This window comes from Odontesthes bonariensis, chromosome 2 (assembly GCF_027942865.1).
Source record: "Odontesthes bonariensis isolate fOdoBon6 chromosome 2, fOdoBon6.hap1, whole genome shotgun sequence".
Classification (NCBI taxonomy): domain Eukaryota; kingdom Metazoa; phylum Chordata; class Actinopteri; order Atheriniformes; family Atherinopsidae; genus Odontesthes; species Odontesthes bonariensis.
Genome location: NC_134507.1, coordinates 16222615 through 16245891, shown reverse-complemented (window position 1 = coordinate 16245891; position 23277 = coordinate 16222615). Strand labels below are relative to the sequence as shown.

At 41.1% G+C, this 23277-nt stretch overlaps 1 protein-coding gene across 1 annotated transcript; it reads right to left on the bottom strand.

Annotated features, from left to right (window-relative positions):
• Positions 1–516: 516 nt before the first annotated feature.
• Positions 517–13223, bottom strand: chst3a (carbohydrate (chondroitin 6) sulfotransferase 3a). Its single transcript, XM_075478336.1, has 4 exons — positions 12807–13223; positions 11059–11224; positions 5163–5714; positions 517–4517 (listed from the first exon to the last, which is right to left on the bottom strand). Exons 2-4 carry the CDS (start codon positions 11202–11204, stop codon positions 3821–3823), a joined length of 1395 nt encoding a protein of 464 aa, XP_075334451.1. The 5' UTR covers positions 11205–11224; positions 12807–13223; the 3' UTR covers positions 517–3820.
• Positions 13224–23277: the final 10054 nt, after the last annotated feature.

Below are 23277 nucleotides of genomic sequence, written 5' to 3'. Positions count from 1 at the left end.
TTCCAAAGTGCTTTCTCACAGCGACTGGGCCGGCTGTGATGTGAAACAGACAGAAAGAATGCAGCCCTGAATGGGCTCCCTGTTTCTGTCTTAATCGCATTCAGCCTTTTGGGGGTTCCTGGCAACAGCATGCATTTAGATGTTGGGCTAAACTGAGATAATGCAACTAAGTAAACAACTCCACAACAATCCTCAACTTATTCATGTCTTTCCCAGACTCTGTGCACTTGAAGGCTTAGATGATACAAAACAAAAAAAAACAAAAAAAAACAGGGATACTTCTAAAGGAACATCAAAATAATGAATGAATGTGTTTACTTGGAGTTGTTTCCTCCCTTTTTCATGAAATAGCAAAATGTCTCACAAACTAAATGTTTTCTATGTTCTATTGTGAATCAAATGTTAGTTTATGAGATCTGCACTTTTTATTTACATTATACACAGCATCCTAGCTTTGTGATTGAAACATTTGCAGAATGAAGAAATCACTAATTGCTTCATTGACTAAAATCAGAATTTCACACCAAAAGAACCACTTTAATTAACATTTCAACAGAATTTTTACATCTGTGGGATACATTTTTAGTTGCCTTTGCATTACCTTTGAAAAGGCTCTGGACTTCCTCAGCAAGAATACTGTGGTGGGACAAAAAGGAAAAAAAAGAAAGAAAACACAAGCAGCAAGTCACCGAAGTTTTTTTTTTAGGACATTAGCAATAACTTCTGCTCCAATGAGTCAGTTCTTTGAAGTGATACTCCACCTAAAACCCATTAACAGTCATGCTCTGCCTTCCTAAACTGACTTGAAAGTACTTGTTTGGAGTGAGTGAGTCAGTCACCGTGTAATAGCAGGATATCCCAACTTTTTTTAAAGATAAAAAAATCAATAAAATTAGAACCACCAATGGAGTGCTTTCACTTAAATGTAGCCATAAACAGGGCATTCAGTGAAACTTTGAAATGGGTGATAGCTTTACACAGAAGAGCTGCCATTATTTTGGCAGCATGTACATCGTGAATGTAAACGGAGAGCAGAGATTTTCTGCTGGATGGAGATGAGGACTTGTACAAGAGTCAGAATTAGGTTACAACAAGGAGGACTTGATATTTGACTGCCAAAAGAAAGCAGTGTATGAAAGTTTGGTCAAACCCAGAGAAGCACAGTATCAACCGAACTTTGGAGGAAAATTGTTCAAGTACTCTGGCATTTTGATAGTTGGCATTCAGAAATCTTCAAGTCTGCAAAATGACTTAAAATGGACTTTGTTGACAAAGCTACTGAGACTTGCTTTGGCAAAACTTGAGCCTTGATTTGGATATAAAATTCAAAAACAGCTTTGTTGACTTTTGTTTTTAAAACACTCAATTCAATGGGGAGTCTGGTCACCTCTGTACCCTATTTTTGTTTTCATAATTATATTTTGAAAGCAAAGGTAGTATAAGTTCACTAATATATGAATCTCTAATGCAAATTCCTTTCATGAGCAGCATGGATGTTTCATTGGGGCCTCAGTCAAACTGAGCACAATGCTGCCATTGACTCAGAGTCACAGTGGTTACCTTTATATCCCATCAATGCAGCACCACCTGGGTTTCTCTTAAAGATATAGTCATATACATGCACACACAATAGACATTTACACAAGTTGTCACCAAAACACACAACGTATATATCTTAAAGGGTAAATTCTATGACTTCCATTTGGCCACTGAATACAAAAAGATATATTCCTTGAGTAATTTTGCATGTTTCCATAAATATATTCTTCTGACATCAAACTGTTGGCTCTGAATTAAGCAGTTTGTCCGAAAACGGCACACAAATTATTAGAAGATAAGCTGCATCTGTTAAAAAAATATTAAAACTACCAGTTTACTTAGAGGTAGGAAAGCAATGTGAAATGCATTACAACAACAATGGTAGCGAGTAGCTACTGAGTAAAGCAATACTGGAAAGCTGAAGACACATTTGAGGTAAGGCATATATTTCATCTATGGCAGTGGTTCCCAAACTGTGGTACGCGTACCCCTAGTGGTACGCGGAGGTACTGCAGGGGGTACGCGGCGCAAGGGGAGTTTTTTATTTTATTTTTTTATTTTTCACACTTTTATGGAGGACTGTTTATGAAGGAGACTCCAGTTTTGTGATGAATGTTACATGAGTTAGGCCTGTTAATGTATTCTTTAAAAGAGAGAGAAATGAGTTATGTTCATAGCCTGATAAACCAGCCTAAATGGATTGGATGTCTAATTTAGTCTGGCTCCGATCAATGGATACAACGGAACATTGTTGATGAGCACAACCTGTTGTCTTTCAAAACGTGTCTGTGCTATAGGCCAACGCTCTGACCAATCAGCGCAACTGACTGTGACGTAGTAAGCGCGACAGAAAGCTTTGGTGGGAGGGGACTCTTCCAAAACTGATGCCAAGGCTGAATCAAACGAGCGCTGTTCCATTGCCGCCGCCATCTTTCTTGTTGTGCTTTCGCTTCCTATGTTCGCTTCCACTGCCCAATGTCGCACTGCTCTGTCGTCACTCCCTCAAAACCCCGCACCAGAACCCTCTGCCCCGCCCGCGTTGATTCAAAACACATCTCTGCGTTGTGATTGGTTTAGTTGCCATCTGCCAGATTCAGGGCAGTATTTTCAAAATGAAAAGTGGTTCGAAGCCAGACCCAACCGCAGGCAAAACATTTTGCCGTCCAGCAGTTGGCGCTGGTTTTCCAGGCTATTATGTTCATGTATTCTTTAAAAAAAGAAAAATGTTACTTGTTTATGTTAGATAACAAAGGAAGATTATTTTGATTTAGTATTTATGCTATTTTGGTTAATTATTTATATTTCAAGAAAATGTTTTTTATTCTTATGTTGAATTCAACTGAGGTTAAAAAAAAGAGAGAGAAAGCCTGAGAATTTTATGTTGAAGTTAAGGATATTAAATAAAATGATTTTCATGTAATAACCACTGTGTTGCTCTACTTTTGGAGAATCATCGCACGCGTTGTATGTGTGAGGGGGTACTCGTGGTGTGACAAGAAGGCCAAAAAAGTTTGGGAACCACTGATCTATGGTGTTTCCTCATTTCATCAAATTTATGAGTATCATTTATCCATCTCCAGACATTTTGCAGAAGTTTACCCCGATGACTCATGAATTACATTGTAAGGCTTGAAATAGCATTTGGTTGAAAAGAAGAAAAAAAAAAAGAATTTGTATTTTCACACAGCAGTATGCTGTGAACATCCATATTCATGCAACTCGTGAAGACACACACAAACAAAATGCTTTCCCACATTCACTTTACCTGAGTCTAATTTATGAAACTCTGTCAAAGCACATCGGGCTGAATCTCATGGGATTCTACCAGCCATCGAGTCGGATAAACTATAACAGAAACGCCCTTTTCTTCATACAAATACAAACACGGTAAACACACATTAGTATTACACTGTAGTTTATCCCTGAAAATCCTACCACGACCATCTACGAGTAAAACTGTAATATACATATCAATCTCTTACAGTCAGGCTTACATCTATGCTTATTTCATTTTAAATGAAATATAGGTCTTAACATAAATCTTAAGCAGAAACTTTTATATCAATGTAGTATGCAAATAAACTCTTTAAAGAAGCCACCCGTTGTTACAATGAGGCACATCATTGGCGATAATGAAATGAATATGGGCAAAAAGTTACTGTCACCAGAAAATACTGTGTGTATTATGGGAGAGCCTTGCTTATTAGATTTGGTTTGTGTAGTAATGGCTTCCTCTGGCTCTGACCTGTTGCATGCAGTGATTTGTAGATGCACCTTTTGATCAATGAAATTGTTTATGTTCAAGCAAACTTATAGACTTATTGATCAGTGTCTTCTCATCATCCACAAATTTGTACCCAAACAGCTTCATGGTAGGTCCACACACTCTCTGCACTACCTGAGCCAGTGTAAAGGGAATACTAAATCTCCATTTCTCTGCCTGTTCTGATGAATTCTTTTGGGTGGAGTAAATCCCACTGGCTCCCTGTGTGGTTTGTGTATTCTTCAGAATCCACTCCCGAGCTTGGGAGCTAAATGGTATCCCTGTGAACTTGTACATCTCCTCTGCTTTCTGCATAGGGTATCGAGCAATGTCCTCGTAACGCACCAACATGTAGCGTCTCCTCAGCCAGTGGGGCTGGCTCAGTCCCACCTCTGCAGACATCCTAATGTGGTCACAGTTTCCTTTGAGCCTCTTCACCTCCTCGTCATCTTCAGGCACCTGGCCGTCCTGCGCCCAGGTCTTCCATGTCTGATATTTTGAGGAGAAAGCCACCATGCGCGATGCCAAGATAGCTCGTGGATCTCGAACCAGCTGGATAACTGTGACATCGAGGCGAGGGTCTTGCATCAAAGGCTGCAATGAGTCCAGCTGTCGTACACGGACAGTCTTGATGGCATGGTGTTGTTTGGAAAGGCAGGATTCAGTTGCAAGGGTCAAGTTCAGTGGACCACAGCGACGAGTCTTACAATGATACCTAGGACAAAATTATATAGTTTTTATCAGACAAATATATATTCAGACAGCTGCTAAGTGGGTTATTTAATGCATCTAAGGCTTCAAAATCAGTTTGTTCATTTCTGTGTATAGAACATGTAAAATTCTTCTATGGCAATGAACTATTCAACTAGTGGGGCTTTAACTAAATAAACGCTGATATAATCAGTTAATTCAACAACTGCATTATTAATAAACTGTTGTTATATTATCAAAGATTAGAGACATCAGTCGTACAAAAAGAAAATTCCAGAATTAGCTCTTCCTCAGTACCAGAGTTTATGTTTTTGTTTACGCATTGAGTAGACACTTTTATCCAAAGCGACTTACAAATGAGGATATAACATTACAGCTAATATCAAAGCTAACAATAAGCTACATAGAAGGAAAACCACTAGTCGGGCTCTATCAGAGGTGACAGGGATGACAGTGTAGAAATAGAGTGCAGGCATAAAGGGAAGTAAAGAAAGAGAAAATGCAGTAGAGGGGGGTAGGGAAGTACAGGGTAAGTGCTATGATAGGAGAGTGTAGTTTGAATTCTAGTTTGCACCTTTAGTTTTTTTTCACATTAAAAGGCATTGAAAGCTGTATCAATAACTGCAAGCACACAGAAGATGTACAGTACCTCTCAAAAACGTCTTTGATTACAGGAGTACAGACAGGTTCTTCACAGAGGGACACACTAGACTCTCTGCGGAAAAGATCAGGGGTGACGTGGTCCTGAGGTGGGGGAGAGATGAACTTTTCAAGAGGGGAAAAATCACACAGAAAGAGTGCCTGGAGTACGTCTCGGTAGATCCCTGCCAACACTGTCCCATTGTTTGCCTCAGTGGACAAGGCTAGCATTCGCTCAACGTGCCACAAAGGCTCAAACAGGTAGAACATGCTCTCCCCGTGCTGGTTGAAAAACTCCCCCACAAATGAAGATCCTGTCCGTGTGGTGGCCATGAGTAATACCTGCTTACGGCCACCCCCGTCGCTGTAGGAGTCTAAATCACTGGCGTCTTCCTCTTCTTGCTCCTCAGACAAATGTGTGTAATTCCCTTCAGTACTAGAAAGTTTAGAGAGCAACACCTTCAGTAACATTAGAGAACCCTTCTCTGTTGTGTTACTATAATCCTGAAGGGTCGGTCGGTCCTGCTGTGGAGTCGGCCTCTTGATCAGCTTATCAGAGACCCTGGTGATATACAGAGAGCTGATTAGGAAATATCTCTTAGCAACACATTAAACAACATAAACACCTAGTATGGTCTTATGTTTTACATTTTCCGTCTAGCAGGCACTTCCACATGGTGCTGCAGTGTATAAAACTGTGAAGAAAGTAATGTGACAACACTGAAAGAAGTCGACCACCTGAAAACTGCTTTGTTTCAAGCACCATTTGGCACAAGGTTTCCATCACTGGGATTTTAGGGAGGGTGCGAAAAAAAACACAATCTAAATTTAGCCCAAAGGAAAGCTCAATCCTTATCAGTGGTCCAATGACGCCTGAATGTGTGGAGTGCCAGCTTTCAAAGATTGCTCCATAACATTACAAAGTAAGACAAAAAGTAAAAAAAAAAAAAAAGACATCAACCAATTATGAAACACAATGACAAAAATACAAACATTGAAAAGAAATGGTTTAAAGCAACTTATTTATTTAAATAATGGCTAAACCATTTAAAGACTACAAGACAATTGTGAGAATAACAGCAAAAACTATATGATGGTAATTTGTTTTACGTAATCCCTCTTCAGTGTAAACGTTTAAAAAGGTAAATCCAAGTCATCTCTTTTACTTCCTAAAGTATTTGTCATCACTGGAAATGACATAATCAGATAATATAATTAAATAAGAATTTCTTCTCACAGCTTTTTTTTGGGATCTGGCCATTTAAATGGACTAATCTCCTTTGTCCCAGTATGCAAGCGCAGTGGGGATAAAGTTGTGGACTAAAGTACGTCCAACAACGCATCACTGTGGACTTTGTGAGAACACGTTTAAGTTTTTTGCCAATTCTAACTTTCTCTGTGAAAGGTCATTGTACATGTAAGTATAGCTGAATTCATTGTACAGACTTTGGCTTTTGGACTTTTCATTGGGAATTTGGCTATATCTATATATATTTAAGCTTTACTGTTCCTACAAACAGTTTAAACGTTTGAGCACGTGTGGAGCACCTAGGTCCATTTGAGACTAGTTGAGCGTAAACATGCAGGTCGTAATTTGAACCTGGTGTTAGTGTTAGTCAGGTATCGTCTGACTAACAGAAAAAGGTGTTTGGTGTTAGTAAGACCAAACAAGATGACCACCTGTCATCTGCCTGTTGTCTGTTTATTATTGGTTTGGTTGTTAAAACATACTTGAAACATGCTTCAGATAGAAACCATAGACATGTATAATACAAACATTTCTTGCATGGCTATTCGACATTTCTTGAACCTGTTCTGGCAATGTGTGCAAGAAGAAACTTTATGAGCCGGCATGCAAACAAACATTTGGCAGTTAGTGAGGTGCTAGCTGTGTGCCTCAAAAGATCTTTGGGCAGATCACCTGACTTTATCTCCAGGTTTGTCTTGCGTTTGTCTCTTAAAAAGTCCCCTGTGAGTGAGTCCTTGTTCATCTCTGCGGTTATAATTTCAGTCCCTCATTATCAGATTTGTTTCAGGCAACAAAACAATTCGGTTAGGTTTACCCACCAAAACTATCCAGTTGGGGTAAAGTAAAATAAATAAATATAATAAAATATAATATAATATAATAAAAGATGAAATATAATCTTTCAAAACCATGTGCATTCCTTGCACTAAATTGGTGGGAGAGACACTGGGCTCTTGAGGTAAAGAGATGTTAAAATAACACATATTTGTGGCTGAGAAAACAGCAGTGCTTTTGTCTGTTGACTGGGCTGTACTGAGCATCTCAATGAGATACTGAAGATAGTCCGCTGAAAGAGCTCACTCCCTGCCAAGTTAAGAACATATCACCAGTCTCTATATAACAGGTAGTGAGACAGTATGTGATAGAAATGGACTAGATCCACAGCAGTAAAGAACATAATACAATCTGTATCCCCATGCCCGTCTCTTTCTTTTGTAGAGAAGGTTCTCTGGATCATTTATAACTGAAGTGAGATGTTGGCTAGATGAGCGAGTTGTGGTAACAAACTGCTCAACACAGACTTTAGGAATCTAGTGGGCAACTCATCAAGGCAGCACATTGATGAACTCAGACTGCAGATGGTCTCTTGGACTGTTTTGTCAGTAACAGTTGTGAAATGTGTCAGCTCTAGGTGTCTAGCTGGCTGCAGAGTAGTTATTTCTGTTGTGAAAATTATTGCATTTTTAATGCCTTGAACTTTGTCATTAAAGAATATTGAAAACTCATTACACTTGGATGTAGAAATTAGTTCTAAGGGCAGTGAAACTGGAGGGTTTGTTAATCTGTTTACTGTAGCAAACAGGACACGAGAGTTGTTACTGTAGTTCTTGATGATTTCAGAAAAATAACTCTCCCTTGTTCTATGCAAAGTCTGGTTGAACACACATAACTTTTCTTTGTAAATCTCATAATGAACCTGGAGCTTTGACTTGCACCATTCCCGTTCGGCTCTCCATTGTCTGTGCCCTGATCGAGTCTTCTTTTCTCCACGGTGCCTTTTGCCTATTTTCAGCCATTCTAACCTTGACAGGAGCATTGGTATCCAAAACATTTAAAACATTTGATGTGTAAGAGTTCAACATTTTAAAAACCTAATCATTTCCATAAACTGTGTCCCTGTGCTGTCATTTATGAGTCTTCCTGGAACAACTGCAGACCTAACTGCTGGTTTGGGTGTAACAAACAGGTCAAAGAAAACACAAAAATGATCAGATAAAGCGACATCGAGTGACTGATATCTGGGCTCAGTCACGTGCTGAGTTAGACCAAACATTTCAAGGACAGCAGTAAGTTTGTTAGCATGCTTATCTTGTGCTACATCCACGTGCACATTCAAGTCCCCTGTTATGACCAAACAGTCAAAAGCAGTGCACACAACTGAAAGTAATTCAGTAAAATCATCACTAAAACAATTCTGTTTATTGTCCCTGAACATGGCACAAACACCCCCACCCCTCTGGTTTTGTCGTGTTTCAGACACAAAATTTAAGTGAGACGGACTAGATTCAATGAGGACTGCATTAGCTGTGTTTTTGTCGAGCCATGTCTCTAAAAACATAAAATCAAGATTGTGAGAGGAAATAACATCCATGTGCACTAGTGAGCAGCTGGAAGTTGTCCTTGTGGTGTGTTCAAGAGCTATTTTGTATGCCCAAATTATGGCAATACAAGAAGACTCAGCAGGGAATCTCTCGTCAGTGCAGGCTCTTCACGTCGGTAAAAGAGGCCTTTGTAAGAAAATGCCAGTGTTGAGGAGCAAAAACAAAATGGAGGGATGAAGCCAATTGGTAACTCTAGCCAACACTAAACATTCGTGCAAGGTCTGCTAAAGAGCCTCCCTGGACTGACAGAACAGATCCAGAGCTTTGGCGCCGTGCTGTGCTCACAGCTACTATGCTCAATGCAGAACTTATAAAAGACAAGCAAGAGGTTTTCTGTAACTGATAGTCTGTGAGTTTGGACACTGCTGTTGACTGAATACATGTTTTATCTAGAAGTTAGAATAGCAAAAAAAACCAGCCAGGTTGCTGAGCGATTCCCTTCCTGTATTTGTAATGGTTTATATTCTGTCTATGAAATCTGACCCCTCACTGGGAGTTTTTAATTTTTTCTTTCACCAGTAGGAGGATAGAAATTCCAATTTCCCCATTTGGCAATGCAAGCACCATTAATGCAGTACTGATAACTACTAATAAAAGAATTTGGTGAAATATCGCCCATTTAAGCAACACTTCCTAATGTTAACTCATAAAACACATAACACATGAGGAATGGAGCTGAGACAGTGAAGTCCTGAGTTTATAGAGCTGATATGTGACCAAAGGATTACAATGCGGGTTCTAGAGGGTGTAGTAAATCATCCAGAGGCCTTTACCTTCTGCTGGGTGTATTTTAACAACTTGGGCTAATTCAATACGTGACAATGAGATTGTGCCTAAAAGCAGGATCACCAGCCTACCAGCTGTCTAGGATCAATCTGCAGATGAGAGAAAAGTAAATATCCATCGGTTAATATTTATCAGTTTGGTGTTTGGTCTGAACTCTCAGGCTATTTATGTTGTGCTCTCTCATCTCACAATAATGTGCTTTAAGAGTTATTAAGTGCTACAGATCCTAAAGAAAGCAGACCTTGTGGAAGAGAGGAGGCAGAGTGGAGATGAGCAGGTGGCATAATATGTCTCCTTTATAATCATCACTCACACCTTTTATTACTGGATTTCTGGTGTAGAATCTTTGTGTACCTTTGATGAGTTAAGTATATGATTTCAAAGGATTAGCACTGAAGAAAACTAACACTATTGTAGATGCAACATTATTGTCCTTGACATAGTTCATTCAATGGTGTAGGTACGCTTGCATGTAAATTTGGAAAGGTAGAAAAGTCTATCTGTCTTTTTTTCTAAAGGGCTTTGGTTAGCTGTTTCCCAATTTCAAGTTTTTATGCTAGGCTGAGCTAACTAACTGTTGGCCGTGTTCCAAGCAAATAAACTTATCTGTAAAATATCTCATATTACAAGACTGCAGTCTTGCATTACATTTGCAAATTCAATTTCAAGCCTGAAACACAGGAAACACACAAATAGTTTCTATCTTGTCTGCTGTCTAAAACCACAGGAGCCAGTTTCACTCTGACAGCGTCATATGCTGCTGTTCTGTCAGGACCCGTTGGTGTAAGAAATCAACACATATTAAAGCCAATAGCTTCAGTTTTCAACATTCAAAAAATATAGTGAAACAGAGGATTGACCTGGAAGCTTGATGGCTGAACTGTAAGTACCTGTTACTGAGACCGTAAGCAAGCGCAGAAGAGAGAAAAAGCTAAATCAAAAGTAAAAGTAAAACAAAGAAGGGAACCTGTGCTATAGAGATGTTGAACTTGAGACTCTTGTTTATAGGTCCTGTAATTTAGGCCCTATTACATTTCCCCCTGTTTGGAATGCATCCCTCCCTTTTGCAAAGATAAACAATCTCTTTCTTTAATGAGGCTTAAGTTGAAGTGCTCATCTACAGTAGCCCTTCAATAGGGATATTGAAGGCCATTTGGATGGCTGGATGACCAATACAACTTGATCAGTCACTTATTCATATGTAATTACTCAAGGATGATGTTTGCTGCAGTAGCTGCTGACTTCTGATATTGTCTTGACCCGTGCGATGGGGCAATAGGAAACCTTGCTCTTATCTTAGAGATGGTAGAAGCTTTGACAAAACATGCATATTTGACACCCTGGTAGTGAGAACAGATCACCCACATACTGTAGGCTATTCTTTTTTTTTTTTCAAATAAAAAATGAAAGCAAAGAAATTGGTATGAACAGAAGAACTTTCTGTAATTTCTTTAGTACAATGAAACTGACAATATTATCCATTCTCTTACCTTGAGAGGATGTTGCTTTCTTTTTCAATGATGACCAGGGCCACAATACAGATGAAGACGATTGCATACTTGGTCTTCATTCTTGAGTCCTGGTTTTCTATACAGAGGTCTACAGTCCAGTCTTTGTGTTTTTCATAGCTTGTCATGCAGAGCCTAAGGCTTCATTCTGCAATAAGAAGAGGACTTACTGTTACACACTGTAATAGACAGATCTAGTATAAAAGTGGTTGTAGAGGGAGGGATAGAAAGAGTTAATGTGTACAGGAGTGACAAACCACTGAGTTAAGGGCCACGGGGAAGTCTGATTTTAACACTCCCATTCAACACTTCCAAACAGGACGTAAAGCTTTAAACTAACTGCATATCATTATTGAGTCAAATTATGATCTTATCAGCTCATCATTTCTGGGAATCAAATATTCACCAACACTATAAATTCGCAAGCCACAACACGTTGGCTGTCAGTTCATCCTTGACTATGATTCTCAAGAAAGAATCTGTTGGTTATCATGTTGGCATGACAGAACAAGTAAGATACTGATAGTGCATCTGGTAAATGATATCCCAATGCTCTGTTTAGGAATACCCTGCCAGGTGAAAAGGCTATTCAGGCATCATTAACTTATGAATGAGACAAATCATTTAGGAAGGTACCTTGCCTTAATCAAACAAATGTTGACAATAAAAATAAAGAAAAACATTGAAATTCAGCTCTGGTTTCATGTATTGAAAAATAAATGCATGCACATGCTATTTAGTCCTGTCAACAGAGTGAAACATTTCTACGAAGCAAATCATTAAGGAAGAAGACACCACTTTCAAGTAGCTCTGCAATAACTGTGTGCTCTTTGAGTAAATATCACCTAATTATCTGAGCTTAATTCGCCTCAGGCGTCAAACTGTCATACTGACTTGGCTTGAGATGAGCAGTTTTTACGTATTCAAGAGCCGCTGGAGCGTTTGGCAAATCTGACTATGTGCTCATGCAGAAACACACATCAATCTGTTTATCATCTCACCACAAATTACGTTAATGGCTGCCTTCAGAGCACTGAAGCAGCTCCTCATGGGAACATTAAAACCTAAATTCATTCTGAAAGTTGCCCTTCCTCCAGGGTTGTAAACAATTAGCAGCTATTGGCAAATATCAACAACTATTAGAATTTGTATAGATGCTGATTAACGGATTTTACTTTGATGTCATACTATTTACCACTGCTTCTAACTCCATCCGTGTGTGCGCATTTGTGTGTGTGTAGTTTCAATTTAAACGGCAACCAAGCAGTCATTTAGGGGGGAGGGGACACTCAATTCTGTATTATTTCCACCATCTGAACCGGTGTAAAACCAGACTAATGACTACTGCAAACTATCAATATAGTGCACAGAAATGAGAGCTTGGCGCCTCCATAGAACCTAAATTAAATGTGGAAAACGTATTTATGTGAAACTCACATTTGTAACAGAGACAATTATAACATGGCATACAGCCGCCACGTTTCCACTATCATCATTATACTTTCATCATTTACAGAAGCACATTGGCTACAAATCCCAAATGAACGTTTTTGACAGAAGTGGAAATATAGGAAGACCCCATCATCATTCAACATTTATTGCGTTTTACTCGCATTGCTGTTTCAGCGAGCTCTACGTGCGCCGGTCGCTCTGCATGCTGCGTCCTTTTTTTTAAGAGTCGTTCTCTTACAGACTGAATTAGATAAGATGATGTTTTAGGTGTTACAAACCTCCACTTGCCCTCTCGGTGCAGTCGAGTGAGACGTCCCCGATCGTGTGAGAAATATCGTCTCCTCGAAGCATCTCGCCGCGTTGTCTGGGACTCGGACACACTGCCTCATTGTGTCCTCAGACGCGGGCTTCTCTCCTCTGCCGGATGCAGCGCTGAGGCAGCGAGGAGGTGCGGAGGAGGCATCGTTCGCCTGTAAGCACAGCCACCCGAACCAATGTCGATGTTTAATTTATTCCAACTTTTGATTAAACACTGATTCAAAAGGAAAAGAAAGAAAGTTGTGCCTCCGTCTTCTTCTTGCTGCACTCAAAAGATAGAGGCATTGGTTTATTTGTATTTATTCGTTTTTTTTGTGAAGGTATAATCCTCTCGAAACTTTTTCCTTTGAGCAAGTACAGCCTTGCAAGAACGAGCTGCCGTGCCACAAAACTCTGCTCACTCTTGGAACATCCTGTGCTCGCGGGGTCACGTGACCCAAGAGGTTGAAATTTTGTGCTCCGACGGTGATTTTACATTTTGAGGTAAAGCCTTTTTCTGTCATCCTTATCTTCCACTGCAGTTGAAGAATTATTTTTGTATTTAGAACTTGGAAAAGCATTCAGAGCATCATCTTTATGTTCACTGACTCTCTGGAATTGATCCTTTAGTTAAAACTTGTTTGATTCATATATAGCGCCAAATCACAACAAATATCATCTCAAGGTGCTTCAGAGATACAGTCCAATTCAAGCACATTACAATCCAATTAATTGTAATACTAATACAATCATTATCTAATCAAAACCAATTAGTTCAATTCATACATAGACATTTAAAAAAAAAAAAAAAAAGAAAGTCGCCTAACTTAGGAAACCAACAGATTAAAGTCGAAACTTCTCTTTGGTCCATCTTTGAGCCACCCTTATTATAAACTTTGTCAAAAAGGAAAGTTTTAAACCTAATCCCACAGGTAGAGAGGATGTCTGCTTCCTGAACCCACACTGGCAGCTGATTCCACAGAGAGGGGCCTGATAACTGAAGGCTCTGCCTCACATTCTACTTTCAGAAACTCTGGGAACCACAAGTACAGTAAGCAAAGTGCTCTTTTGGGAAATATTTTGAACTGTGAGAGCTTTGATGGCGCTTTGGTCATTAAGAGCTTTATATGTGAGAGGAAGAATTTTAAATTCGATTCTGAATTTAAAAGGGATCCAAAGAAGAGAAGCTAAAACTGGAGAAATATGATCTCTCCTATAGTTCTCATCAGAAATGGCTGCAGTATTTTGGATCAGCTGGATGCTTATTCATCTTTTATAATCTTGTTGATGAGCAAAGAGTGGATTAGAAAATCTTGGTTCATCTTCATCTTCAAAAGTTCATCATTTGACTCATATGCAGTATGGATAGGTCATAGGAAGATTAAAGACAGAGTAAACAACCAGAGCACTGAAAAACAGAGCGTTTCATTTCACCATTATTTTTGTTTGTATGTAATGAGCCAAAGGCTTTCAGAGGGTGACAGGAATTGACTGCTTGCAGTTCACTTTACTTAATCTTCTATTATCAAGGTACATGTTTAGAACTATGCTGCATTCATGCAGAATGCAGTTTGTGTTGTTTAGATAAATAAGAAATACATTATCTGGGTGGCATCATAAGTCACTTCAAAACATGTACATTCAGCTTTTATGCTTCCTTGATTAATATTCAACATGCTCATGTCGTCTGCACCGATGCAGCTCAATAATGTGATGGACACAGGTTTTTAAGTTGTGTTTTTATAACAAGTCGAATTGCCCCTCACCTCTTCACTCTGGAAGACTCAATGTCCATGATTTTCCAAATCCATTTTAAAAGAGCTCAGGCCCTGAGACGTCTCCAGCATTTCTTTCTTAGGTTTTTTTTCTTTGCATTGCAGTGTTCAAACTTGCTTTTGTGAGTGCAGCCACAAACCATGGTCAGTGACAGCAGTTTTTAGAAAGGTTCCTGAGACCATGCAGTGATTTCCAGCACAGAATATGGTCTGTTTTTCATGCAGACCTGTCAAAGGACTTGAAGATCACAGTCATTCAATAACGGATTTTAGTCTTGTCCCTTTCAAACAGATTTTTCTCCTAATTTCCTATTATGATAATTTATGAAATAGGAGTTATTCCCCTATTCCATTTTTTAAAAACACTTTGCTTGCATTACATTAAAAATTAACATATTTATCTTAAAAAGAGATGAAATGTTTTGCCATAAACTACATTGTATATTTATTTACATTTTAATCAGCATTGTACTATCATATTACACATGGAAAACATGGCTTTAGCCAGTTTTCCCATGTGTAACATGTTATGTTTATTGTCTGGCATCTGGCTGGACTCCTCCTGTTCAGTTTAGGGATGATGTCTACTGTCAAGCAACATTCTTATCTGCCAGCCTATCATTACCTCAGTCACGTTTTTGAGGTAGAGTTGCTTGAAAGAACAACAAACCCAACAACTATTCCAAATCTGCACTATGCTTTGGCATCACTGTTAAGTGAATTATGACGATAACTAAAATCGTAAAAAATTGTTGTTCATCTATTTTAGCAACAGTTTGTCTTCAGACTTGGCAGGTTAATTGCTGTCTACCCAAATAACTGTAATGTAAGAGTCTAATGTTTTTTTGAGGGGAGATCTCATTTGGAGTGATCTACCTGATATATGGGTGAGGATTAAAGCTTGACCAAGGCCTAAATAATGTGTTCTAGAATGCGCTGCTGAGGGTGGCAGCACGTTGGAGTAGCTCTGTACCTCACATTGAGATTTTTCTTTTTTCTAAATTTCATTCCTGTTATTTCTTTGAAGAAATTGCATTTTTTGGACAACTGTTCCTTCCTGCCTTGGATGCTGTGCAGCTGGATTAATTTTTTCCCAATACTTTTGTATATTTTACTCTTTTGTCATGATGCATCACCATAGCAACAAGGTGGTTTACAACAGGGAGCAGCTGATTAACAGTGGAAAAGCAGAAATAATTCGACAACTGAAGCCAGAAATCCCACTGGAATTGAAAAGGAGGCGTCGTGGATGCAGAGCAGGAGCAAAGAGGAGAGAAAGAAAGAAGAAGTTCAAACCATCTCTGCCATCCTGCATCATGGGAAATGTAAGATTGTTAGCTAACAAGTTGGATGAACTTTTAGCCTTGATAAGGACTCAGCAAGAATATCGGGAATGTAGCATTATGTGTTTTACTGAGACATGGCTACAGGATCATATACCCGACTCCAGCGTCTCTCTGCCGGGCTTCCTGACTGTACGAGCAGATCGAGATATAAAGAGTAGCAGGAAAAGGAAAGGGGGTGGATTGGCAATGCTTGTCAACAACAGATGGTGTCACCCAGGACATGTTACTGTGAAGAGTCCTCTCTGCAGTCCTGACATTGAACTATTGGCAGTAAGTTTTCGTCCATATTATTTGCCAAGAGAGTTCACCAGTGTTGTTTTGGTGGCTGTTTACATTCCACCCTCAGCTGTTGCCGACACTGCATGTGATGTCATCAGTTCCGTTGTTGCTAAGATACAGACTCAACACCCCAATTCTTTTGTGGCAATATCTGGTGATTTTAATCATGCCTCACTCTCTGCTACACTGCCAACTTTTCAACAGTTTGTCAGCTGCTCTACCAGAGAAAACAAGACATTGGATTTGTTTTACACAAATGTCAAGGATTCATACATTTCGAAATCAGACCTCCCCTGGGTAAATCAGATCACAACCTTGTTTTTCTCTGTTCAGCATATAAACCCCTTGTCCAGAGACTACCTGTCACAAAAAGGACTGTTAGAAAGTGGTCAGAGGAAGCTGAAGAAGCCTTACAGGGTTGTTTTGATGCAACCGATTGGATTTCTCTTTGTAAGCCACATGGAGAGGACATTAATGCCATGACTGAGTGTGTGACTGACTATATAAACTTCTGTGTGGACAACACCATCCCCACCAGAACAGTGAGATGCTTCCCTAATAACAAACCCTGGATCACCAGTGAGCTAAAGGAACTATTGAACAAGAAAAAAAAAAGAGCCTTTAGGGAGCGAGACAGGGAGTTACTGAGGAGTATACAGAAGCAGCTCAAAGTCAAGATCAGAGAGAGCAAGGAGGTGTATAGAAAGAAGCTTGAGAGTAAACTGCAGAGGAACAATATCAGAGATGTGTGGTCAGGAATGAAGAAGATCACAGGCCTCAAGCAGTGGGAGGATCGGATGGATGGAAGTCTGGACAGAGCAAATGAGCTGAACACATTCTTCAACAGGTTCAGTTCAGGAACAAGCTCACCATCCTCCCCTCCTGTTCCCAGCCAAAGAGACATCCCACCCTCCTCTGACCCACAGCTTTCCTGTAACATCTCCACCTCCACTTCAGTCATGGATTCTTCTGCTTCCACTAGTTTGTCATCAACCCAATCAGGAGATGCTGCTGTCCCCTTTGCCTCCCCCTCCCACTTTTCTGTTTCTAGAAGTCAGGTGAAGAGGCAGTTGGAGAGACTGAACCGGAACAAGGCTGCAGGTCCAGATGGTGTCAGCCCCCGAGTCCTGAGGGCCTGTGCAGAGCAGCTCTGTGGGATTCTGCAACACCTTTTCAACCTTAGCTTGACCCAAGAGAAGGTACCACTGTTGTGGAAGACATCCTGTCTGGTTCCGGTACCAAAGAAAACTCACCCTTCAGACATCAATGACTACAGACCTGTTGCCCTGACATCCCACATCATGAAGGTCCTGGAGAGACTTCTGTTGACCCACCTGTGTAAGCAAACCAGCACATATCAGGACCCCCTGCAGTTTGCTTATCGCCATGGAGTTGGAGTTGAAGACGCTATCATACACCTGCTTCAACAAACCCACTGTCATCTGGATAAAGCAGGCAGCACTGTGAGGATCATGTTCTTTGATTTCTCCAGTGCATTTAACACAATTCAGCCTGATCTGCTTCGTCTGAAACTCCAGGAGACTCAGGTGGAGGCCTCAACAATCACCTGGATTAATGACTACCTGACAAACAGACCACAGTTTGTCAGACTGAAGAATTGTGTGTCTAACCAGGTGATCAGCAGCACAGGAGCACCACAGGGGACTGTACTCTCACCATTCCTTTTCACTCTGTACACTTCAGACTTCCAGTACAAGTCAGACTCCTGTCATCTACAGAAATATTCAGATGACTCTGCAGTTGTCGGGTGTATCAGAGATGGACAAGAAGCTGAGTACAGAGAGCTGGTGGACCGCTTTGTGGCATGGTGTGGGAACAATCATCTCATCTTGAATGTTAACAAAACAAAGGAGATGATTGTAGATTTCAGGAGAAACAAGGTCAGATCAAACCTTGTTTCCATCATGGGAGAAGAAGTGGAGGTGGTTGAGGAATATAAATACCTTGGTGTTCATGTGGACAACAGACTGGACTGGAGACACAACAGTGAAGCAATCTACAAGAAAGGACAGAGCAGACTGTACTTCTTGAGGAAGCTAAGGTCCTTCAAGGTTTGCAGCAAGATGTTGCAGATCTTCTACAAGTCTGTTGTTGAGAGCGTCATTTCCTCTTGCGTCATCTGTTGGGGCAGCAGCATCAGAACCAGGGACCTAAAAAGACTCAACAACCTGATAAAGAAGGCTGGTTCTGTTCTGGGGACGACTGTGGAACCTCTGGAGACAATAATGCAAAGAAGGATTTTGCATAAAATCAAGAGAATTATGGACAACCCTGAACATCCTCTCCATGAGACTGTTATCAGAAAACAGAGTCTCTTCAGTCAAAGGCTTCTTCAGTTTGGATGCAAAACGGACCGCTACAGGAAATCTTTCCTGCCCACAGCCATCAGCATCTATAATAACTCTTTGATTTAATTGAGCTACATCAACATTTAATTTCCCTCTGGGATAAATAAAGTATTTTTGAATTGAATTGAATTTGAATTGAAATTCCACTATTTCTAGGCATCATAAACAACAGGGAAAAATCTATGGCCTCTCAGATTTAGAGTTTAGGCTGTTTGATTTGTGACCTCACAGATTCTGTCACTATAGTTCAGATTATATCCCTGTGACAAACAGTGTCACAAATGTGCAGGTGTACATGATACGACAAATGTGTATCAAGGTGATCCTTAACTCCAGTCTTCGAGGGCCCCTGCCTGCCTGTTTTAGATGTTTCCCTGCTCCAATTTACCTAATTCAAATTAAATGGCTCTCCTCATTTTCACATGGAAAACAATTAATTAACTCCTATTTTCTTTTCCTTAGTACTTTTCTTTAGTCTTATCAGTAAATAGCTAGTAAATACTGTGCAAATAGTGATTTAGATACTTTATGTAATGCAAACGTATCACATTGTTACACGCAGGCTTTGTCATATGTTCATGATTGTGTAACGGGCGTGCATTTTCCTTTGCAGTTTTTATATTAGTTTGTATGAACGTCCGTTAACCCTTGTATATTCTGCGTTGTGTTCTGTTGTGTTGAATGAAGAAAGACTCGGACCACGACCAGCTGCTGGTTGCTCTTTTACTGGAGGCAAGATGATGGATTTGTCTGTACAAGTCAACAGAAAAGCACATAAGGCGCTGCAACATGCAGTCTCCTCCACATAGCACACAGGTCTCAAGCTCCTCCTCTCAGCTAGTCTGGCGCGAACTGCATATAAATACATGACTGATACACTCTTTTAGTATCAACAGCAAAAATACTTTTAAATAAAAAATATGAAAATGAATTACATGAATTATAAAATACTCAATGTATTTCATAATATGAATTTCTTTAACAAGCCTAATGCAACCAGTGTAAATACATGTAAACACTATGCCCAATGAATTATAATAAACATAACGCACATACCTGTACAAGTCAACAGAAAAGCACATAAGGCGCTGCAACATGCAGTCTCCTCCACATAGCACACAGGTCTCAAGCTCCTGTTAGCAGATAAGAAAACCCTGTAGACTGGCATGTGGAAACTTTGTCTACTTGTAAAAAGTCTGTTTACAGAGTTCATATTCGACCGACACATTAACTGCATGTTCACAGCCTAAAACCTAACATTTATACACGCATAAAACAAGTTTACATTGCTCAAAAACCGAAATAAATGTTCAAAAATGAGGACCAAAACAATACATTACCTCCTCTCAGCTAGTCTGGCGCGAACTGAGAGAAGCACCGTAATGACGGCATAAAGCCTGCGACCTCTTAAAGCGACAGTACAGGTATTAACACTGTGGTCTGAATACAACACCTAGGCATAGATATGGGCAATAAAACATATATAAACCATATAGAAAACAATATTGATCAGGATTTGGTGACATTTTATATGTTAACATAAATATATAATTTCAACCTGGTTACATACACCCCTCCTAAAATTCACCAACATCCTGATAATGGAAAGTCTCAAGACTAAAAAGAGCGTACAATGTCTAACACTGACAATCTGGCACAAATGAACCAAAGGACCTAGTCCACAGTCAACTTAAAAGTTACCTCACATACAAGGTTCAGGGAAGAAAGAGGTTGATCAGGTCTCTGAATCCCCTTAGCTTAATGCGACGCCTGGTACGCCACACAACACTTGGCCCACAATACTTGTCCCATAGACATTTGCACGTTTTTAATGCTCATAACTCAGTCCAAAAAAAATAAAAAACATGTCCCAACCATCAAAATTCATCTCTGCAAAGCAAGGAGAGATTGAGCACGGCTCCCAAATAAAATGTTTGAACCCCTCAAAAGTGGTTTCTGAACCATGGATTCTATCAGTCTGTTCACTGATTTCACTACTCTCCCTGCACGTGTTCTAACATGACCATCAGCTGTAGTGTGTACGTGCGGGTCAGTGTGAACCAAAGCGTTAGCATGCGGTGAGTGTGAGGGATCTGACTGTGGTGCAGGTGAGATGGATGGACAGTCAGCATTGGCACCAGCAGGATCGTGCACTGATTGAGACTGGACCAGCTCTTCTGAATCAGCCGACTCAGATTCAGGTGGGGCTTCAGGTGACAAAACTCCAAGCCTTTCTCCATCTCTGGGATCAGACAGGATCTGTGCACTGTCGTCTTGAGTCAACATCTCAGACACTGAGGCTGCATCATCACCACAGTCGCAGTCCTCCTGATCAGACTCGTCGCTGGTCAAAGACTGATCATTTGCATGGGCATCCTGGCTCTCGTCCATCCCAGGTAGTGGCAAGAAGTTGACTTCCAACAAAAGATTTCTGTGCACAACTTTTGTGTGTCCCTCTGCATCCTGTATTTTGTAGACATGGATATTGGGGTTTGCACCAACAACTGTGTACACTCCATCCTCCCATTTGTCGGCCAACTTCTTCTTCCCTCGTTCTCCCTTATTTGCTACCAAAACACGATCTCCCATGGACAGGTAGGTACCCTTGACACGTCTGTTATATTGCCGGGCCTGGTGCTGCTGCTCAGTGGAAGAATGTTTCTGAGCGATTTCCATTGCACTTTTGAGGCAGGCAAGCAGGGACTTGGCGTATGAGTCATAGTCAGCAACTCTTGGATCGTTCAAAACCTGCTTGAACAGAATATCCACCGGCAACCTTGGTACACGGCCAAACATCAAGAAGAAGGGCGCATAACCCGTAGTCTCATGAACTGTGGCGTTATAGGCAAACGTGAGGGTCTGGATTTGTTGTGGCCACTGGTGTTTTTCTTTAAGGGGAAGGGTACGAAGCATGTTGCCCAAGGTGCGATTGAATCGCTCTGTTCCCCCATTGCCCATGGGATGGTAAGCTGTTGTGTGAGATTTTGCAACACCGGCCAGATGAAGGAGCTCTGCAATCAAGTTGCTCTCGAAATTGGTGCCCTGATCAGAATGTAGTCTCTGAGGGAAACCGTAAACACAGAACACATTGTCCCAGAGCTTTTTGGCAACCTGTTTCGCCGTCTGATTGGCACAAGGGAATGCATGAGCAAGTTTGGTGAAATGATCGGTGACCACTAGGACATCCACAGACCGCTGCTTGTTGTCCTCCGCCGACCAAAAATCCATGCACACTAACTCCATCGGGGCAGAGCTCTTGATGCTTTCCAGGGGTGCACGGGCAGCAGGTTCTGGTGACTTTCCAAACACACATCTCTGACAGCATCTGACATGTGCCCTCACATCCCTCTCCATATCAGGCCAGTAAAATCGCTGCCTTGCCAATGAAAGAGTACGGTCTTGACCCTGATGACCTGCCAGATTGTGAATGCCTAACAGTGCCTTTTCCTTTAGACTCAGAGGCAACACATATTGAGATCTTCTCTGCTTGGATACGGGATCTCTTGTCACCCGATACAACACTCCATCATGGACTTCCAGCTTGTCCCATTGCTTGAACAACCTGAGGACTTTCGAGTCAGCGCCATGCCTTTCACGCCTGGATGGTCGCTTCCTGGCTGCAACGAAGGGCAGCACCTTAGAGATGCAGGGGTCTTGCTCTTGGCTCAGCTGCAGCTCCTGGGCAGAGAACATAGGACTTGAAGCTTCCTGACCACTCGACAGCTGCTGGACATGATGGGCCAGACAGAGCGCTCTGGACTCCGCTGCATCAAGCCAGTCACAGTGTGCCTGACAAAGAGCTCTGATCTCGGCTGAATCACACGCCACCATAGGTGCTGGATGGCTCCCTGATCTGTAGCTTTGAGACTGGCAGCTGACTCTGAAAACATCCTGCACAGAGTCCTCCTCTATCCCATTAGCTTCCTGCATCAGAGTGGGATATGATTCCTTCAGCAGTCTCTGACCGATGGGTTTTGCAAAGAGATCGCGACTCAAGGCGTCAGCCACCACATTTCTTTTTCCGGGCAGGTGTTTGAGATCAAAGGAGTAAGATGCAAGCTTAGACACCCAGCGGATTTCACATGCGTCAAGCTTTGGTTTCGTTAGGAGGTAAGTGAGTGGATTATTATCCGTCCAGATGGTGAAGCTACGGCCTTTCAGCCAGTGACTGAACTTTTCACATACGCTCCACTTCAAAGCCATGAATTCCAGTCTGTGAGCTGGATATTTCCGTTGTGACGCACTGAGGGTCTTGCTTGCAAAAGCAACAGGTCTGGCCTTGAACTCTCCTTGTGGCACTTGAGAGAGCACGGCTCCAAGTCCGTCCAATGACGCATCAACTGATAGGATGAATGGCTCGTCAAAGTTCGGATGGGCCAGCACAACACATTCCAACAGCATGGTTTTCAACTCATCAAAAGCCTTTTCACATTCCGCTGACCAGTCTGCAGGGGTAAGCTTACGATAAGCACCTAGAAGCTTCCTATCCTTAGCTGACCGTCCCCGTCTCTTCTGTCCAGCTGTGAGTGCGAACAAGGGCTTTGCTATGGAGGAACAGTTTGGGATGAAATGCTGGTAGTAAAATACCATGCCAAGAAATGACTTGATTCTCCGAAGAGAAGGCGTGCACTCATCATCCTCCATGAGGTCTCGCACTGTCATCTTTGTGATAACCTCCACTTT